The sequence below is a fragment of the Pteropus medius genome, unplaced genomic scaffold (genome assembly GCF_902729225.1).
Source record: "Pteropus medius unplaced genomic scaffold, Ma_sr-lr_union100, whole genome shotgun sequence".
Classification (NCBI taxonomy): Eukaryota; Metazoa; Chordata; class Mammalia; order Chiroptera; family Pteropodidae; genus Pteropus; species Pteropus medius.
Genome location: NW_024353790.1, coordinates 1,016,158 through 1,036,085, shown reverse-complemented (window position 1 = coordinate 1,036,085; position 19,928 = coordinate 1,016,158). Strand labels below are relative to the sequence as shown.

The window sequence follows — 19,928 nt, the reverse complement described above, 5'->3', positions numbered from 1 at the left end:
AAAATATATTAGAAACAGTCACATGTATGCGGAAATAAAAGAAAATAGCCTTCAAAAAATAAGTGATATGAAAATTTATAAAGCTCTCTGAAAGCGACATTGATAAATTGTTTTACAACCAGCTGTGTCTTCATAATAGAACAAATAAAAGACAGATTTGTTTTAGGGTGAATTGATAAAACTAAAATCATTGCTAAAGAAAGACTCATTTCTTAAAGAGACCAAATAGAGACCTAGCGAAACAACTGAATTGTGTCTGAGAAAGGGTTGAAAATGGCTTTGAAGATCCTTAAATGCTCTGCCACTGACGACAGCAGTAGATGTCGGTGGTCTGTATTTCACCAATGACTCTTCTGTGAGATGACTAAAGCAGTCATTTTCAGCCTTTGGCAACAGTTGCTTAGGAAAATATTTAAACATCTTTAGACAACTAAATTGTCATATGAGTGGTTTCAGTGACAGATTTCTAAATATAAGTTGAAAACCCCCAAAGTTATTATCGTATAACAGATTTTCTTATGAGAAACATGTATATTTGCAAGACAAACAAGCAAACAAGAAAACCCCAAAATAAAAGCTCAGGGGCCAGAGAAAGTTCTTCATTGCCTCCCACAGCTACTTATGTTTTTATCTTGTCTCAGATATCATGTTTATTTAACATATTACCTCAGCATGCCAGCTTTATAAATATATTTCAGGATAAAATTTAACATGATAGCAGAATGAGCTGGAAATTCTGGTTTAAGCTGGATGTGCCCAGGACTTCCTGTTCACAAACTGCAAAAATATGTTTGCCTTCCCCTATCAGCACCTCAGACTAAATTTGTCCCAAACTGAGCCCTCCCCGCCCCTCTGCTTTATCTCCTTGCTGCCTTTCAGGCCTCACCACACTTTCTGCTTAGCTGGTAAGCTCAGATTCCAGGGATTCTGCCTCAAAATCTTCCCCGTTCTCACCATCACCACTCCCATTCCCACCAGTCCCAGCTCTCACCTGGCCTGTGACAGTCCGTCCTGCGGTCCTCCTCGCTTTTCCTCCAATGTACCCCATCAACGGCTGCCATTTTCTTCCTTTGGGTGCAGCATTCCTAATGTTCCTCTTCAGACTCTCGGCCACCGGAAGAGTTCCTGTACACCACGGTCCAAACTCGGCCTGGTATCCAATTAGGGACATCTCCCTTCCATAAAGACGTAGTTATATGAACTGTACTAGTCACACAGCTGGTAGCTTCCCGTCTTTGTCGTCATTACAAAGAAAAATAGAAGTCTGTACTGAGGGATTCGGATCATAATATATTGCCCACACTTGCAGTTTTGTGAGAAATCCGGGCTGGAACATGCTCTGTGCATTTTTACTTCCCTTCCTTGCTTAAACTGTCATCGCACCCAGAGTTCCCCCCGCCCGGGCCAGCCTGCATGTTCTTCCTTTCAGGGTCCAGCTCAGCCATACGTCCAGACTCAGAGTCCAGAGTCTCAACTTTCAAGAGACACATCACCAGATGCTGCCCTGAAGAGTCACTTGACTCATATCTTGACATCCCAGAAAGTTCGAAGGCATCTGGGCAAGGGTCCGGCCAAGGACTTTTTCTGCTCCCACTTACCACAAAAATACATAGAGAAAAATTATGTTTAACATTGATTAAAAGCTTTTGTGTGTGTGTTTCAACTATTTTGAGGTATAACTGACAAATAAATTGTAAGATATTTAAAGAGTACTCAGTGATGATTTGACATACATTGTGAAAGGATTCTTCTCATCTAGTTAACACATCTATCATGAACACTGTGCAGATTCATGTTTTCTGTTGTCATGAGAAGAGTTATAAGGTTGATCAGAATGACTACAACTAGACTTTATAAAATTCAATTCTGAAACGATTGGATATGGGGTTAATGGAAAAGGGACTTTCCCAGGTGCCCTGAGGTTTCATCAACTTTCGTTTTTTATCCAGTTGTGTTGTTTCATCAGAAGTTTAAGTGTGCTGTGATTTCTACCGCAAGGAAAAACTGCAACTTGAAAACATGTTTACTATAAACTATCCTATTAATAACTTTCAGATTTCTGAAAGTTACTTTCCACTGAGGATTTTTTTTAAGTTGCTTCAAGTGAAAGTATTGAGGTGATTCTGGATTGGATAGGTGGCGATGTTACTGTAAAATCAAAAGCCATTTTCAAGGCCAAGTACTCCTCAGACAATAATGGATGCACGTAGGATGACTCGATGGAAACCAAGAAAAGCTGCCATTTCTATGATTTTAAAAAAATTTTAGAACAGTACACAGATCTACCAAGGGCCTGAAAGTGAGGTGAATGTAGGCCCGTTTTAGGTTCTGCTACACACCGTGGGGTCTTAGGCAGGTTATTCACCTTCTCTGGGCTTTAGTCCCATGGTCTGGGGTCTGATCCTCTCTGCTACTGACGAGCTGTATATATACCCCTGGACAATTTATTTCATTTCCCTGTGACCGGTTCCTCGTCTTAAAAATGGATAATCCTAATATCCACTTCATAATCTTGTTTTATTTGAGGAGGTCATATATAGAAAACGCTTAGAACGGCTCTTAAACGAACACATGTAAGCGTTTCATAATTAGAAACTCTGGCTGTAATGAACAGTAGTATTACTGGTACTTGTATTTCCCTGGAGGGTTGTTGAGAAGGTTAAATCAAAGGCCCCTCACCAGAACGGGCTCCACAATTTGTGGAGCCCGTAGAAAATGAAAATGTACGGCTCTTTGTTCAAAAAGCATTAAGAATTTCAAAACTGGGGCAGCAGAACTTTAAACTAGCGAGGCTTGTCCAAATACACAGGTTGCAGGCCCACAAAGCTCGCCCTGGAGCTTGACGCACAGGCGTTTGCACACAGTAAGTGCTAACTAAATGCTCGTTCGCCTCTGTGACAACGTGCTCCTACCCCTCACGGGCGCCAGCACTGTTAACGTTGACCCCTGGCTGTCACTGGTCCTCACATAAGGACCAGACCTGGAGTTGAGCTCGCGATGGGGTCCGCGGTGCAGACCAACCTCCAACCGCGTTGTCCCCAAATCGCTTTGCAAGCGTCCGCCGCTCAGCCAAGCCTCGGCTTGGCCCGATGGGGCCGCCGAAGCCGGCAGGGCCGGGGCAGGAGGGCTGTGGTCGGCCCCGCCACGCCGCCTGTGCGCAGCCCGACCGGGGTCACGCGGGCGCCGCCAGCGTCCGGACTCGCCGCCTCCGCCGTGGTGACCGGTTGCCCGAGGAGACGCGCCGCGCGCCGCAGCCCGGCTCCCCGCCGCCTGGCCCCGCGCGCCGCAGGGCTCAGGCCGGCATGAACCGCGGCGGCTCCTCCGGCCCCCGACGCCTGGACCCGACCTGCGACGCCGCCCTGGGCGCCTCGTCGCCCGCGCCCGAGGTACGGTCCCAGCCCGCGGGCCGCGCGCGCGGGGGTGGCCCCGCCTGGCGTCGCCGGCCGCCGGGGCTAAGGCGCGGAGAGCGCCCGGCGCGCAAACCTTTCCTCTGGACTGCGGGGGTAGGTCGCTGTCGGCGTGTCCCCGCCTTGCGAGGGAGCTGGACTTGCCAAAGGCCGGTTCCTTTTAGGAAGTTATGGGCAGGTCGTGAGTTTGTGAAGTGCGTCTGAATTTTAGGTTGTACCAGTTCGCTTCTCTGACCACTGAAACGGGTTAAATTCTCAAGACGGTGTGTCCAGCTCCTGTAGACCCTCCTCGGTCCTCCGCTGCCCCCTTCACAGCAAATAATTCTTTCATTGAACTTACAGTGCTTAGCTACTAAGCCGTGATTCGGAGCAATTTCTTTAAAATTTGATGTGGAAAGATTAATGCCAGTCCTGAGCAAAGGCGCTAGCCTTTCCGTTGCTAATCACTCCAGAAACATTAATTCAGTTGTCGTCGGATCCATTTACTCATTTACTCCCAGGAGATACTTGGCCATTGGGGACTTTTCGGGCATCAGGTATGGTGTAATGTCTACAGACACACTTCCCCACACACACACACACATACACACACAGAGTTCTGGCTGGCTCAGCCTGGACCTCGCATCAGGATCCCACGAGCCACAGAGTGTGCCAGGTGCCAGGAGTGGTTGCTAGAGACTAGAGACCTGGGAATGGTGTTCACCTCAACTTCTAAGAGATGTCCTGAGTCTAGTCACCCTGCCCACACAAATCCCTGGGGATACACACAGATTCAAAATGTGCGGTGGATTTCCTAACACGCTATAAGAACTGAATATTCAGCAGCTTCGATTGTTGCCTCATTTACATCTGACCTATACTTAGATTTCTCTGATTCCTGGTGTTTGTGGAACATTAATACTGCGTTGTACAAGTAAAACTAATTTTTCTTCCATTTCACATTTATATATTTTATCCCAATATGGTTATCTCTGAGTAAGAGATATGGTTATGTGGTTAGTTATGGTTAGCTCACGCATGAGTATGTGGTATTTCGATATTCTTTATATTTGTTTGGAGAACCAATTGAAAGTAAACCATAGACATCCTGGCCCTTTATCCCTCAATACTTTAGTGTGTACCTCTTAAGAACAACGGCATTCTCTAACCAACATATAATCATCACATTCAGGTGTTTAACATTGTTGCAACGTTATCTAATGTACAGTATCTACTAAAATTTTGCCAGTTGTCCCAATAATGCCATATACTGCAAAAAGTGTTTTTTCTTTTCAGGATCACACATAGTATCTAGTAGTTGTGTGTCTTTAGTCTCTATAAGCTTGGAGTACTCCATCAGCCTTTCTTTGTCTTCAATGATACTGATATTAGTTAGTGGTATGTAGCAGTTTCCACTGTAGAGGTGGAAAATAAATGTTTTAGCAATAAAAAAATGGTCATATTGAGTAATCTTATTGATTCATGTTGAGATTTTTTGGGATAAATTTTACTACCTACATAAGAGAAAACATCCACCAAGCTCAAGATTTGAATTGACCTGAAAGATCTAAACTTTATTGAGAATAAAAGTAGGAGCAGAATGGCCAGTATTTATTTATTACAATTAATTTTTCAATTTTCGGAATACTTCATCTGAGATGACCTTATAACTCGGGTAGGCAAGACAGGAATTTCTCATTACATAGATGGTGACATGGCTTGCTCTGTTAGCAAATGATGGAGTGGGGATTTAAATATCTTTCTTTTGAAAGTTTAGTACTTTTCCTGCCACATCATGATGCACTGAAAAACAGATTAAAATACAAAACAAGGATAGCATGTAACTGTATCAAGAAGTAGAATACTACAGGAACTTAAGCTATAAACTTTTGGTTCAAGAAATCCTGATTATACTGTTAATTATCTGTGAAACCTTGGGCAAAAAAAAAAAATGACTTAATGTCTCAGAACTTTAGTTTCTTCATCTGAAACGTGGAACCATAATACTTATCACATAGTGTAGTTTTGGGATTTCACAGTTAATATATATAAAGCACCTGATAGAGTGAAAGAATAAATGCTCATTACTATTAGGTATTATAATTCTTCATAACATTTTGAATTTGCTTTGGGATCACAGCACTACCATCCACTACTGTCACCATCACGGACACCTCCACTGATACCTCAGCCACCACCTCAACAATCAGTGATTGAGGGTCTGTGTGAGAGACTGAGGGTACAGAAATCAATTTGACACAGTCCCTGCTCTCAGTGAAGCATCAAGGCTTCACAAGCATGAGAAAGAGACACATAGACGATTGTCTCATTGGTCTCACCCATGAACCAAATTTAATGCCGCATTTTTCTTGTTGGGTTCACCTCTAATTAAGTCATTAGCTTTTCTAGGCTGGAAAACATGGCAAGTACTAAGCAATATCATGTGAATTGAAGTATAATAACTCAAGCATAGAGGATAGAAACATGCTTTGGGGAAATTGACAGATATAGTTTTGAGCAGAACAGTGGAACATTGTTGTGCATTTGAAATAAGGTATGGAAGCTGAAAAATGTTACCAAATTATGTAAAGTAATATCAGTCAGTAAAAAGCTATAGCAGTTATTTGGTGAAAAGTGTTTGAATTTGGTGTCCGAGCCTACAAACATGATGGCTTGCCAGCTAATTTGCTATGTCTGTGTTTTCACATACCTAGAAGACCTGAGCCAAAGTTATGGCTCCAGTATATCCTATTGTTGGACATTTGAGCAAGTTTCTTTTTGCTTTGGAGGAAAAACCTCCCCAAATGAGGGTTAATTAGAATAACTGTCTGCTGGGATTCTTATGAAAAGCAAGTGGAAATAGCAGCACAGTCTGTCAATAACAAAGTTCCTCAAAGCAAAGGTGTTAGAGTGGATCATGCATAATTATGGAGGAAGTAAAGTCAGTTTTCCCTTTATTTCCCCACCACTTCGGCTTTTTAAGAAATTATGATAAAATATACCTAACAAAATTTACCATCTTAATCATCTGAAGTGTGCAGTTCAGTGGCATTAAGTACATTCACATTACTGTGCATCCATCACCACCATCCACCTCTAGAACCCTTTTTATCTTGCAAAACTGAAACTCTGTACCCACTGAATAATAACTTACTTCCATTACCCGCTCCCCCTACCCCCTGGCAACCACCGCTTTACTTTGTCTCTGAATTTGGCTACTCTAGGTGCCTCATTTAATGGAATGATCTAGTATTTGTTTTTGTAACTGACTTATATCACAGCATAATGTCCTTAAGGTTCATCCATGTTGTAGCATGTGTCAGAATTTCCTCCCTTTTTAGGACTGAATAATATTCCATTGTGTGTATATATTGTGTTTTGTTCATCCATTCATCTGTCCATGGACATTTGGGTGTTTCCACTTTTGGCTATTGTGAATGATGCTGCTGTGATTATGGGTATACAGGTATCTCTTCCAGACCATGCTTCAATTCTTTTGGTATTCACCCAGAATTGGAATTGCTGGATCATATGGTAATTCTACTTTTAATTTTGAGGAATTGCCATACTGTTTTCTATAGTGGCTGCACCATTTTTACATTCACATTTTACAGGCACAAAAGTTCCAATTTCTCTATGTCCTTGTCCATTCTTTTATTTTCTTTTTCTTCCTACTTTTTTTCTTTTTTTTGATAGTAGCCATTCTAATTATTGTGAGAGGGGTATCCATTCCCACTTTTTAAAGGACCATTTCCTCCTTCTTTTGGTTTGTTCCTTTTTTTCTCTTTTATTTAATCAAACTCAAGTTTAAGAAAGGATCTGACTTTAATTGTAATATGTCTTCATATAAGTTTAAATCAGAAGGCTTTCTATTCTAGGCATAAAGGTAAAACATTCAAATCTCAAAATGTAAGAAAGGAGAGAAAAATAAACAGAAATAGCAGGGAAAAGAAAAAAGATGACAATGGAAAGAAAAACAAATATATCAGTAATTACAATAAATATAAATGGAATAAATGCTCAGTTAACTGACAAAAGTTAGATTGAATGTTTTAAAATTGAGGGATATACCATTTATGGAAAACTCATATAAACAAAAGGATGTGGAAAAGTTGAAAGCAAAGTGTATAAAAAGGTTTACCTGGCAAGTAATAAGCATAAGAAGCTGATTAGCTACACTAATATATAAAATACTTTTAAGACAAAAAAAGCATTACTAGAGGTAAAAAGAGTCACTATAATGATACAAATTATATCTATCACATAATAAAAATTTTCATTCCTCGTGAAGTTGTAACAATTCTAAATGTGTATGCATGTAAAAAAATAGCCTCAAAAAATATAAAATAAAAATTGACAGAGGGAAAAATCTGTAAGGAGATATAGACACATCCACAACTGGAGTAGAACATTTTTAATATCCTTTGTTAGTGTCTGATAACCAGGTAAAAATTTGGAAAGGGAGCTATTAAAAGTACAAAAAATACAAACTTGCTTAAGTCATTGTGAAGAAAAAGTCTGTGAAACATTTGGAATGTGGTTGTAAATGTCAACAGGATGACTTTTCTTTTGCTTAAGGGAGTGAATAGCTTTGGTCTATGAACTGATCAATGGGACAAGATCCTAGAAACTACTCCATTGGTAGGGATCGAACTAGAAAAGTAATTAGATGTTTTCCCCTTATTTTAAATAAAAAAAAGGATTCATACTCTCCAAAATAAATGACGACCATCTCCTCATGAAAAAACATTGGACAAACCCAGGTCAAAGGATATTCTACAAAATAACTGAGCAGTACTCTGCAAGAGTGTCAAGGTTGTGATTGTAGGATATTAAGGAGACGTGACAGCTAAAGGCAATGTGGGGGTCTGGATTGACTCCTGGACCAAAAAAAGGACGTTGGTGGAAAAACTGGTGAAATTTGAATAAACTCTGTAGTTTAGTTAATAATATTGTGCCAATGTTAATTTCCTGGTATTAATAAACGTACGTCACTTATGCAAGTTACTAACGTCAGGGGAAGCTGGGTAAAGGGTATACAAAAAGTCTGTTCTAATTTTGTAACTTTTCTCTAAGTCTAAAATTATTTTGAATACAAAGTTTTAAAAAGTGAAGGATAACCAGCTAATTTATTTGCACATCTAATCTTGTTTAACTAGAAAACTTAGTTTCTCTTTGTTTCTAATTATTCTTGGGCCACCTGGCTTTAGAATGTAGCATGAGAGAAAGTATTTGAAGAATAGGTAGGAGAAAAAACTTTTTGAACACTAAATGGAGAGCAAGTTTTTCTTTGCATATTTTAAAAAGATTGTGTGTGTATTTACTTGATATTACCAAATATAATGTGTAGTCTGAAACAATAGTGAGTGCTCTTTGGTTTGTATTTGAATTAAGTTCACTAATTTAAAGACTCACTTTTTCTGAGTTCAAGGACAACTTAAAAAATTTAATTGAAGAAGGGAGTAACATTTGCTGTATGAGGAATTATTTATGCTACATTCTTTACCCAATGTTTCTCTTCTCTTTGTTTCACGTCCAATTTTTTCCCTTTGAAATTATTGCTTTGATCTAAGGCAGAGCAATTCGAAGGCATTGCTGAGGTTGACCAGTAGACCACATTCTTTCCCTTACTGATACCAGCACTATTGATTATGGTTTCTATATCTACATGTTTAGGGGTGAATAAAATATTTTAAATATATTTTATAAAAATGAATATTCGAATTATATTTCTGGGTAACTGAAATAATTTCCTTTTCATTGACTGAATTTACTCTATTATTTCACTCTTAAATCTTCCCTGTTAGCTTTGTACAAAATGTATTTTTCAGCATATTCAGTTCATCACAGTCTACTCTCAATGTCCGTGCAAAGGGGAGCAATTTAAGACCTGGCTATAATTGTCTTCCCTAAAATAGCTTTTGTAAGTCTCTCCTATTTCGGTGTAAATGAAATAGGTTGTAGTGGAGAATACCAAAAGGAAGTGTTTATATATATATTTATTTTTCAATTCCAACTGACATACAGTGTTAGCTTCAGGTGTATGACACAGCGATTAGACATTTCTATAACTTACAACACGATCATTCTGATAAGTCTAGTATCCATCTGACCCCACATACAGTTTTTACGATATTATTGATGGTATCTCCTGTGCTGTACTTTACATCACTATGACTATTTTTATAAATGGCAGTTTGTATTTTTTAACAAAAGGATGCTTTGATGTTGAAATCTTGTGATTGTTTGGACAAAGCAAACATGAGAACTTGAGAGAAAATCTGAACCAAAAATATTTTACTTAGTGAAACATACATTGTATTAGTCACTCATTTGGCAAGTAAGTATTCATTCAGTCTTAGGCAGGAATTTTTTTCTTCAGCAACTAAAAATGAGTGTCTGTTCGAAAGCAGACACTGTTTTAGATAAGGTCCCCTATCATACAAATTACATTCTTGTGAGGGAAATAGATAACAAAAGGCAAACAAATAGATGAATAAGGCAATTTTAGGTAAAAAGGAGAGTGGTAAATGCTTTGAAAAGGAAAGAAATCAGGGCAACAAGGTCAGTATTGACCGGGGTGAAGGGCTGGTCTACTTGGATAGGGTAAGTAGGCAGGGCTCTGCCAAGAATGACATCTGTGCTTAGTCGTGAATGATGATGGGAGAGAGTGTTGTCGGAGGTGACAAGGGCAATGTCAGGGACTGAGGGTGATGTGTTTAAAATGCTCCTCAATGTCAGTATATCTAGTGTTTCCTCATCACGAGATTCAAGTTATCATTTTTGACATTTATGGCAATTTCATATGAGAGATGTTAGATTTTTCTCACTGCATCATATCTGGAGCCTTATACCAGTTTATCTCATTATTAATGTTATGAAAGCCAAAGAAAGGCTGAGAACCAGAGTAAACAGACTAAAGATACCTGAAAACTACATTCATGCATTCCGGATTGCTCTAAGGAACATTGATGAGATAATTGGTGAATAATACGGTGTCATTATTAAACTTCCTGAATTTGACAGTTGTATGCAAAGGAATGTCCTTGTTCTTAGGGGACACATGCTCGAGTATTTAGGGGTTAAGGGCCATGATGTCTGCAAATTACAAATGATTTAGCAACCATAATTGTAAAATACACAGGGAGAGGAGAATAAGTTAAATGTGGCAAAATGTGCTCACAGTTGGTGAATCTAAGTGAAACATGTACTTGAGTTTACTGGATTATTCATGTAACTCTTCTGGAAGATTGAAATAAAACTAGAAAAATTATGCACCTGCAACAAATGGTGTTATAAAAAGAAGACACTGTTTCTAACTATCGAGCTTACAGTATAGTTAAGTAAATAAAAAGTGGTAATAAATAAAAGTTTTAAAAAGGAAGAAGACAAGATGGCTAGAGTAGAGATATGGTCTCAGCTAAGGATCTAGAGGGAAAGACAAACAAGCAAACCCAATTATACAGGTTGCTCTAGGGGAGCAAGAGAAGGGGTTGGGATGGGAAGTTTTGCTGAGGCTCCTGGACGGTGGGTGGGGAGATGATGATGACTTTGTAGTGCCAGCAGGACAGGCCGGTCATGTTCAATGACAGTCAGAACTGTGCATCTCTAGCCAGAGATGCAGATTTGCAAGCCGTCAGATGCTGGAAGCTGTTAAAATCTCAAGAGGGCGCGAAGTAGGCCAGGGAGGGTGTCTGGGGTGAAGAGGAAGGAGGATTGAGAACAGAACCCCAGAGAACTCCAAGTTAAGGAGTGGACGAAGGAGGATGACTGAGAAGGGAAGGCCAGATGGTTGAGGGAAGGAATTGCTGCTTGGGTTAGTGGTGGTATCAAAGATGAGTAAAGAGAGTTCAAGGAGTAATTCTCCGTGGAGCATTCTCCAGGGCAGCCTTCTCCCAGGAAGTGAAGTGTAAGCAGAGCTTTGGAAGGTGAAGAGCTGGGTAACAGATCGAGATCGGCTGTGTGGGGACGGGTTCCCGTCCCTGTCTGAGGAGTGGATGCTGGAGGTTGAGCTCCCCTCAGGACTGAGGAACATGTCACTCAGTCATTGCCATTCATCGTTCTCCCAGGAGCGGTGCTGCCCTTAGGGTCTCCATGGCTATATTGGAAGCAAGTGGGTTGGCTTTCATCATCCCCCACCTCCCGCCCCTTGTCTCAGGCGTTAGGTCTCCAGAGGACAGGCAACGTCTAAGCACCGATCACGTCTCCCCCCAATCCGCCTTTCCCCAGATATCGAGGCCACACTTTCCCCCAGATTTATTTAGAATCAACAATTAGAATATGAGGGAATAGCTGTCAACACCAGTGATTATAGTTTTGGCCATGTTGGCTGTTAAATGTTTCTTTTTGGTAGTAATTAACTAAGTATTTTAAGGCTGTTTCTGGTCCATGATTTAAAAACATATCATTTGGGTAAGAATGTTCATAAAGGGTAGGCTGGCATTTACTCAAAAGCGAGTTTAAGTATTGAGATTTATTCAAGTTTACAAAGCTAGATTTTTTCATGGGTGATATAGTTGTGTTTCACATCATTTTTACCTTGAGACAATTTATTCCTTCTCTAGTCTGGCAGCAATGGTTGCATAAGATTTTTGTAATCTTAAGTATAGCCTGGTACCAGCGTTAAGGTCCTACCCTTTTGAAAATCCAGGTTGTGGTGGTGAATTTTATGTGTCAACTTGGTTAGGCTTAAATATTTGGTCAAATACCTATCTAGATGTCACTGTGAAAGTATTTTTTAAATGAGATTAAGATTTAGATGAGTAGATTTGGGTAGAGCAGATTACCTTTCCTAATGTGGGTGGGCCTCACCTAGTCGGTTGAAGGCCTTACGAGAAAAGACTGAGGTCTTTGAGGAAGAGGCAGTTCTGCCTCTGGACTGCCCTTGGACTCAAGCTGTAACATCAGCTCTATCGTGGGTCTCCAGCTTACCCTGGAGATTTCAGACTTCCCAGCTCCCACAATCACGCGAGCGAGTTCCTTAAAATAAATCCCTCTCTCTGTATATGAACACATTCTACCAGTTCTTTTTCTCTAGAAAACCCTGAGTAATACCTGGGGTAACTTCATTCTGAGTCCTTCCATGCTTGAGGAGTTTGTAGGAACAAATGGGTTCATCACGAAGGACAGTGGCGGCAACGCCCACAGGTGCTTCACACACAAACACAAAGGCTGATAATCAGACTGGGAAGAGTTTGTCATAGCTGCTGCCTGATTTCCTAAAGAGACAGGAATAATCTATCCATCAGGGCCCACCATACTTTAAGGGACCTATCATAATGTTTTAAAATCAGAAGAGAGAAAAAAAGAACTTTTAAGCTGAAACGATTTTAATACATAATATTTTGATACATTCATCTTTATACCAATGCAATCAGAAAATGTAATTTTAATATCTTTATGGAGGAAAGGGCACATGAAGGCAAAAGTACATAGGGCACCCAAAAGTTAAAATGTGGCCCCAGCCCTGTAGGGGGATGGAAACTGTGTGTGGAAACATTGTGTAGAAAGCACTGGAGAGTTACTACTAAGAGATAAGTGATAGAAAATTTGTTTTCAGTTTTATTGAGATATAATTGACATGAATAAGTTTAAAGTGTACAGCATAATGTCTCGACTCACATAGATTGCGAATTACTACAATAAGTTTGGTCAACATCCATCATCTCATATAGATACAAAAAAAAATGGTTTTTATTTTCCCTTGTGATGAGCACTTCTAGGACTTTCACACGTATCATGTAACAGTGTTAATTACAGTAATTATGTTGTACATCACACCGCCAGTACTTATTTATGTTTGGACCTTTTGATCACCTTCATTCAGCTCTCCTCCCATCTCCCCTGCCCGACCTCTAGTAACTGCAAATCTGATCTCTTTTTCTATGAGGTTTTTTTTTTTTATTTTTTGATTCCACATATAAGTGACATCATACAGTAGTTGTTTTTTTTTTGGTCTGATTTATTTCACTTAGTATAATGCTCTCAACATCCATCCATGTTGTTGCAAATAGCAAGATTTCCTTTTTTTTAATGGCTAAATAGTATTCCACTGTGTGTGTATACATGTGTGTGTGCATACACCAATTTTTCTTTCCATTGATGTCTATCAACATCTCACAACTTTATTGTCCTTTGATAGTCACTTAAGTTGCTTCTGTTTCTTGTAATACTGCAGAAAAATCTATCTTATGTTGTATGTAGACATGAAACTGAAGAATATTGAAATGAAGTCCAACAAGACTTAAATCTCCTTTTGATAGTTTTATGGCACTAGAGAATTGATCTTTTGGAAGTTGAAATAAACTATATTTCAAATCCATTTTAAGGAAAATATTCCTGAGGAGCCAGAGTTTACAGTACATGACTCAGCATAGAAACTAAAATATTACATGTTTGAAAAAATTTCAATTTAAAATAATTTATCAAGTGCTTTATAATAGAGTGGAAAAGCCCATTTGGGAAGAGTTCTAGAATCTTTAACATGTGAAAAGATATATCTATCTATCTATCTATCTATCTATCTATCTATCTATCTATCTATCTATCTATCTATCTTTATATGATAATGATGAAGAACATGTCCCATCTAGTTGTCAACAGAGATTTTTGTTTCCGCCATTCCTTTCACAGAAGCTGTTCCATATGTGACAGTGTTCTCAAATCTGCATTCATTATTAGTCTTGTCAGTCCCACACCCAGTACCTCCCATGGAGATGTCTCCACTATAAATGCCAGCACACTGCTAGTCACTTAAAATAGGACCTGAAGTTAATTAATTTGCCTCCGTCTTTCTTTGCAACCAGCCTAAGAAGTTATCTTGCTAATGTGAGTAGATTTAAAAAACCTTCAAATAACTTTATATTAAATTAAAATATAAGCTTCTAAACCGATTAGACCCAAGTTGTACAACAGTTACGATCTTACAGAAAGCAGAAGGAATCTTCCAAAAGTCATTGGAAAGAGATTTATGAATTTTATTTAAGTTAAATTCTTTGAACTTAACATTAGTTGTGGAAATGCAACTCATTATTACAATAGCCAGACGTGCAGACAGCAATATTGAAGGTCATAAAATGATTCAATTTAGAGAGAAATGATTGTTTCAGCATTTAACCATATATATATGGGACAATAACAAAGTGAAAAAAACATGGAATCATACAGGCTTTGGTTTGAATTCTGGCTGTGCCATTTCCTTCCTTCTCTTCCGTTTTTCTTCCTTCCTTCCTTCCTTCCTTCCTTCCTTCCTTCCTTCCTTCCTTCCTTCCTTCCTTCCTTATAGGTATTTACTGATACCCAGTCACTGGGGACACAGTGGTGAACAAAACAGGCATCTTCGTGCCTCTAGGGATATCATAGACTAGTAGGGGAAGTAAGTATTGAGTAAATAATCATACAATTAAAAATAGTTACAGTTGGTGATTATATGAAAGATAAGTGTTGGGTGACATGAGAGCAAATAGCATAAGAACCTAACGTAGATTGAGGGTTTGGGAAGGCTGATTTAAGGACCGAAAGCAGCCACACAGTGGCTGGTTAGAGTGAGCCAGAGTAAGGTTAGAGTAGAGATAGATAGGAAAGGAGAGGAGGCGAGGGAGGAAGAGCGGGGAGCTGTAAAAGGCGGCTGCGAAACTTGGTCAAATTCCTCATCCTCTTTGAAACTAAATTTTCTTTTCACACCATGTGGATAGCAGTAACAGTTTGACCTGGTTGCTCTCAGGATTAAAAGACACTGTATTTGAATCATGCTCAGTACAGACCTAGCATAGGTGTTTACTAACTGGTGGCTATAAATAATAATAATAATAATAATAATAATAATAATAATAATAATATCTTCATTGAGTTTACATTATGGTGAGGTGATAATATTCACCTCAATAATGGAAATATGTGAAGAGAGGCTGATAGTTGTTTAAGGAACTTTAAAAAAAAATTTCACATTTATGATAATCTTAGAAACTATTTATTGCAGTCACAACTGAAGGAAAAGGCGAGACAAAACATCTTAATATTTTCTGATTAGCAAATGAACTTAAGTAACATATCAGCAAGGTTACAGAATAAAAATACTTAAGTTAGAGTGTGAGTTAATGTAATTTTCCATAATGTGCATCTAGTATGTAAAACCTTGAGATCAAGATTAATTGTTACACAGCAGGAGACAATAAGCTCCTAAAGACAGGGTGAATTAAAGAAACAATTGCAAACTTATTAGCCAAGATATTTTCATAACAAGATACAGAAAAACTACAAATTAGAGAGGAAGAGACCTTCACTCTAACAAGGATTATGGTTTATAATTTTGGTTCCTTCAAGGTAAATATTTGATAGACATTTTACACTTTTACCCTTATCTAACAAGATGTGGGTAAATTATTCATGGCCTTGCCTTCCCAATGTGTCTTGGTCAACTCTCTTCTCTCCACCTTCTTCAAATGCTCATATCTCTGTTCTAGGTTGATTTCTAGCCAGGGCTAATTTTAAAACCATGAGACTTATTATTTTCTGTTTTTACAAGAGGTGAGTGAAATTTCATCTGTACTTGTTCTAACAGGCCTTTGTTTAGCAATAGTAAAGTGTTATTATAATAAAGTAAATAAGTTCGGCCAGGTATTTTTTTTTATCTTTGATAACCTAACCCTAGCGATGTAACCAGAAGAGAAGCCTTTCCATTCTTTTTATCTATCTACTCGTTCGTCTCTCTGTCCATCCGTCCGTCCATCCATCCATCCATCATCCATTCATTTGTGCAGCAGCATTGGGTGGATATCTATTCAACGGACATTGACGGGGATGTTCATCAAGTGCTAGGAAGTACGCTTGGTGGTAAGATATAATTGATTTCTGTCCTCAAACCTACAACCTTGTCGCTGATCATTCATTTATGTGTTAGTATTCAACATGGAGTTCATGAGATCTTACTCCCTGCAGGCACTGTTGTAGACCCTGGGGATACAGTGCTGAAAAACAGGCACAGAGGCTGTCTTCATGGTAGATGTAAGATGCATTGTAGAAGGTAAGGTGGGCTTGTGGCTACAGGGGATGTGCAGAATGATTAATGAGAGGCTCAGGGAGAAAATATTTGAATTTTTACTTATCTTAATTCATTTTACCTAATTTATATTTTTGTGTATATCTGGTAAGGTGCCTAATATGGACAGTAGCACATGAATATCATTTATATGTAAATAAATATTTAAATTTATTCCATGAATTCATACTGATACGGTTGCATAAACGAAAACATTTGCAGATCCCAGGATGAAAGCTTGGATTTAGGATCCGATAGCCGTGTGGCTTTGAAGTCACTTCTGTCACTCACTACCTGTGGCTTCTTGGCCAAATCCCAGCTCCTCGTTCTTCGTAAGAATCGTTCTAAGGATTGAGTGCAATAATGTCAGTGAAGTGTTTATGTTGTGTTTGTTTATATCAAGTCCTCAAAAAATGATGTTATTGTTATTGATATGATAAACGTTAAAATTCAGACATCTTCAAAGTTATATAGAAAATATTGAGGAAGGATTGATTAAGCAATGACACTTAATTTCATAAAACTTTCATAATAAATTATCGGTGAGAATGTAAGTTGGTGGTACTTTATATGCAATAAGTACCAAAATCCTTAAAGATCTTTTATTCACTTTAACCCAATTGTTTCCTTTCCAGGAATTTTTTCCTAAGGAAATAATTGAAAATTCCATGGATTTAGAATAGTGACAAATTGGAAAAAGAACTAAATGTCCAAAGGTAGGAGAATAGTCAGATTAAATTATAGCTTTATAATGGTATTTTGTGCATCTCAACTTTTTAAAAGAATACGGGGAACATATTAACGTTTAGTGAAGAAGACAGGATATGAAGTTATAGTGTGATCCCAATTATATTTTTTAAAAAGGACACTAATGCATCAGTCTACTTTTAATTTTAGATCAAGTTTTGGCGGAGCCATTTTCAATCCTGTTGTTAAAATGCTTTAAAATTATTACATCAGCTTAGAATGTACGACATTTGAGAGCTTGGTAAGTTGGTGTTAGATATATGAAGTCTCTATGCTCACCTAACAGGATATATTTCACTGGTTTCAGCAGGAAGCTGGACCTAGGTGATGAGGAATGCAGGCTTAATACCCAGACAAGACACCTCAGAAATGTGTTTCTGATATTAACTTAGTTAACGTTGTCAGATGATATTCAGGGCATGGGCCAAAGTATACGTGTTAATTCATTCTGTGCTCTATTTTAAAATTATCCTTGAAAAGCTAGAACCCAAGAGAGATGTCTACTTGGACTCCATTGTTTTGACCTGCTATAGAAATGCTTTTACTGAACGAGGGCTTGGCATTACTCAGCTGGATCGTTTCACGAGTTTTGAAATTGGTCATGATTTCTTGTTGTGAATAATAGTAATGTTACTGAGCGACTCACTTGCTTTACCTCGCAGTGCTAGTGGATTGTGTGACTCACATGGATCTGCTTGGAGGAGCCAAGTCAAACTGTGGTCTGCCTTTAGCAAGTGCACAGCACCCGACAGTATGTATGTGACACTCGCTTCCTCTCATTCTTAGCTTTTCTCCCCCCTTCACTGCCTATTGCTTATTTCCTTTATTTTCTCGGTTTGACATTGGATGAGAGATAAATCTGAAACTTTGGATAGAAATTAAAGTCATTCTCTGAAATCTAGGCCTTTGGTAAACTGTAAAGCTTACAGGAAACACAAGCAGGGTGAGGACTTCCCTGTGGTTTATGGTAAAGGAGAAGCTATTCAGTTATATTCCAGAAAACCTACAGAACCAAAAGGAAGGCAGCTTTTCTCCTGTGGGGCTTATGTGATACATTCATGGTTTCCAGTTTGTCATTGCTGCTGGAGAGGGACAGGCTGAGATGCGGCACAGTGAGAGAAGCTGTGGGCTTCCGAAAGCAACCTGTCAGCGGGGCGGGGGGCTCAGTAGAAGTCAGCCAGCGTCAGGGCCTGATGCTGCTTCGTACAGCAGGCGAGAACGGACGAGACGGTGGAGTGGGTCAAGCGGGCGGGCTGAGATGTTAAACAGAGCATTCATCCATCCAGTCATTCGCTTACTGTACAAATGATTATTGAGCGTTTACGCTGTGAGGTCCTGAGCGGATGCTGGGTGCGACGTAGTGGACATCACAGTCATTTGAGGGAGAGAGACATTAAGTAGTTAGTTACACATATAATTTATTTCTGACCAGGTGTTAAGTGCCGCGAAGGAGAAGCAGAGGTTGCTATGAGAGGTAGCTGGAAGAGAGCGGTGTGGCTCCTGGGAGTTTTGATTGATTAGGTTCTAAAGGAAGCTGGGCAGAGGAAGAATGGATTGGGATGACTTTTAAACTGTAACTAGAAGAGCGAGAGGATTTCTTTTAAGGTGTCTGCACTGTTAGTTCGTTTTCTCTGTCGGCCTCCAATCCCTTCTTTGCTTTCCCCAGCTGCGTCTTGCTGTGCTCTTCATGAAACCTCCTGGGAGGACGTGATGCAGGTGATGGGACGAGGCAGGGTGAGCTCTGCTCATAAAGGAGATTGTGGGTTCTGCCTTTCAAAAGGAAGGGATTCTTAAAAAACAGGAGTCTACCCACTCTAGTCTGCCCCGTGGAGTGTGCTGAGGACAGTCTTATCTTCGTGTAATGACAGTTGCTAAGCACTGCAGTTTTAAAGGTCAAAATCTGCCTTTAATCCTATTTATTCTGGACACAAAAGAGAGAAAAATGAATTCTAAAACTTAGTGGTGGATCTTGCTCTGTCTCCTTGTAACGATTCTTATAGGAAAGTCAAAAATTATTTGGTTTCTTAAGTGAAGCCTCCTGATGACATATCACTCACATTTCCTACCATCTTCTCATTTTTTACGAAATGGCCTCTGGACTTCGTGGCTGTCAGGAGCGTGTTTGCTGGATGTCATGCTTTCCTTCTAATAGAAGACGTGCTATGAGAAGTAGTGACGCAGTATTATTTTTATTGAGTTTTTTTTGGGGCAGAGCTAAGGGCCACCTTGGAAGAGAAAGCAGGGATTTAATGCAACACAGAAGTTATTTAGGTCGTTTTTTCTCTCTGGTTTGTCCTTTGTTAATTGGAGATTTTTTTTTTTTTTTACAGTTAATAAAAACATTAAAAAAATCGTTGAACTCTTGTTTTAACTTTTAAAGACACTATTTGGCCTATGATATTATTTATATTCCATTTATTATAATGGTGAACTTCTTGTCTCAAATGTAGTCAAAACGTTGTAGCTGAACGACAGATACATTCCAAGTATTGCTGGAAACTTAGTGATTCTTCTTTCTACTTTTGCCTTCTTGTGATGCTGAGGTTCAAGTTCAGGGTTTTCTGTTGCCTCTGCAGCCAGTAAGGAATTCACAAACACAATGTTCAGTTTCTTAAGTCTGAAGATTAGGATGTGAAAATTGAGAACCTAGTAAGTTGGACTCTTCAACGATGCTTTCAGTTGTCTTTTGCTTAATTAATTAAGAAATTGATTTTAATATTAAAATTATAGTCACTTTAGAGGTAATAAAGTTTGGGGGG

At 39.0% G+C, this 19,928-nt stretch overlaps 1 protein-coding gene across 1 annotated transcript in view; it reads left to right on the top strand.

The window, feature by feature from the left end:
• Positions 1–3,214: 3,214 nt before the first annotated feature.
• Positions 3,215–19,928, top strand: part of CCDC170 (coiled-coil domain containing 170) — a 78,084-nt gene continuing 61,370 nt past the window's right edge. The window contains exon 1 of the mRNA XM_039851308.1: positions 3,215–3,386. Within this exon, the coding sequence (XP_039707242.1) occupies positions 3,303–3,386 (84 nt within the window). The 5' untranslated portion in view covers positions 3,215–3,302. The remainder of the gene's footprint in view (positions 3,387–19,928) is intronic.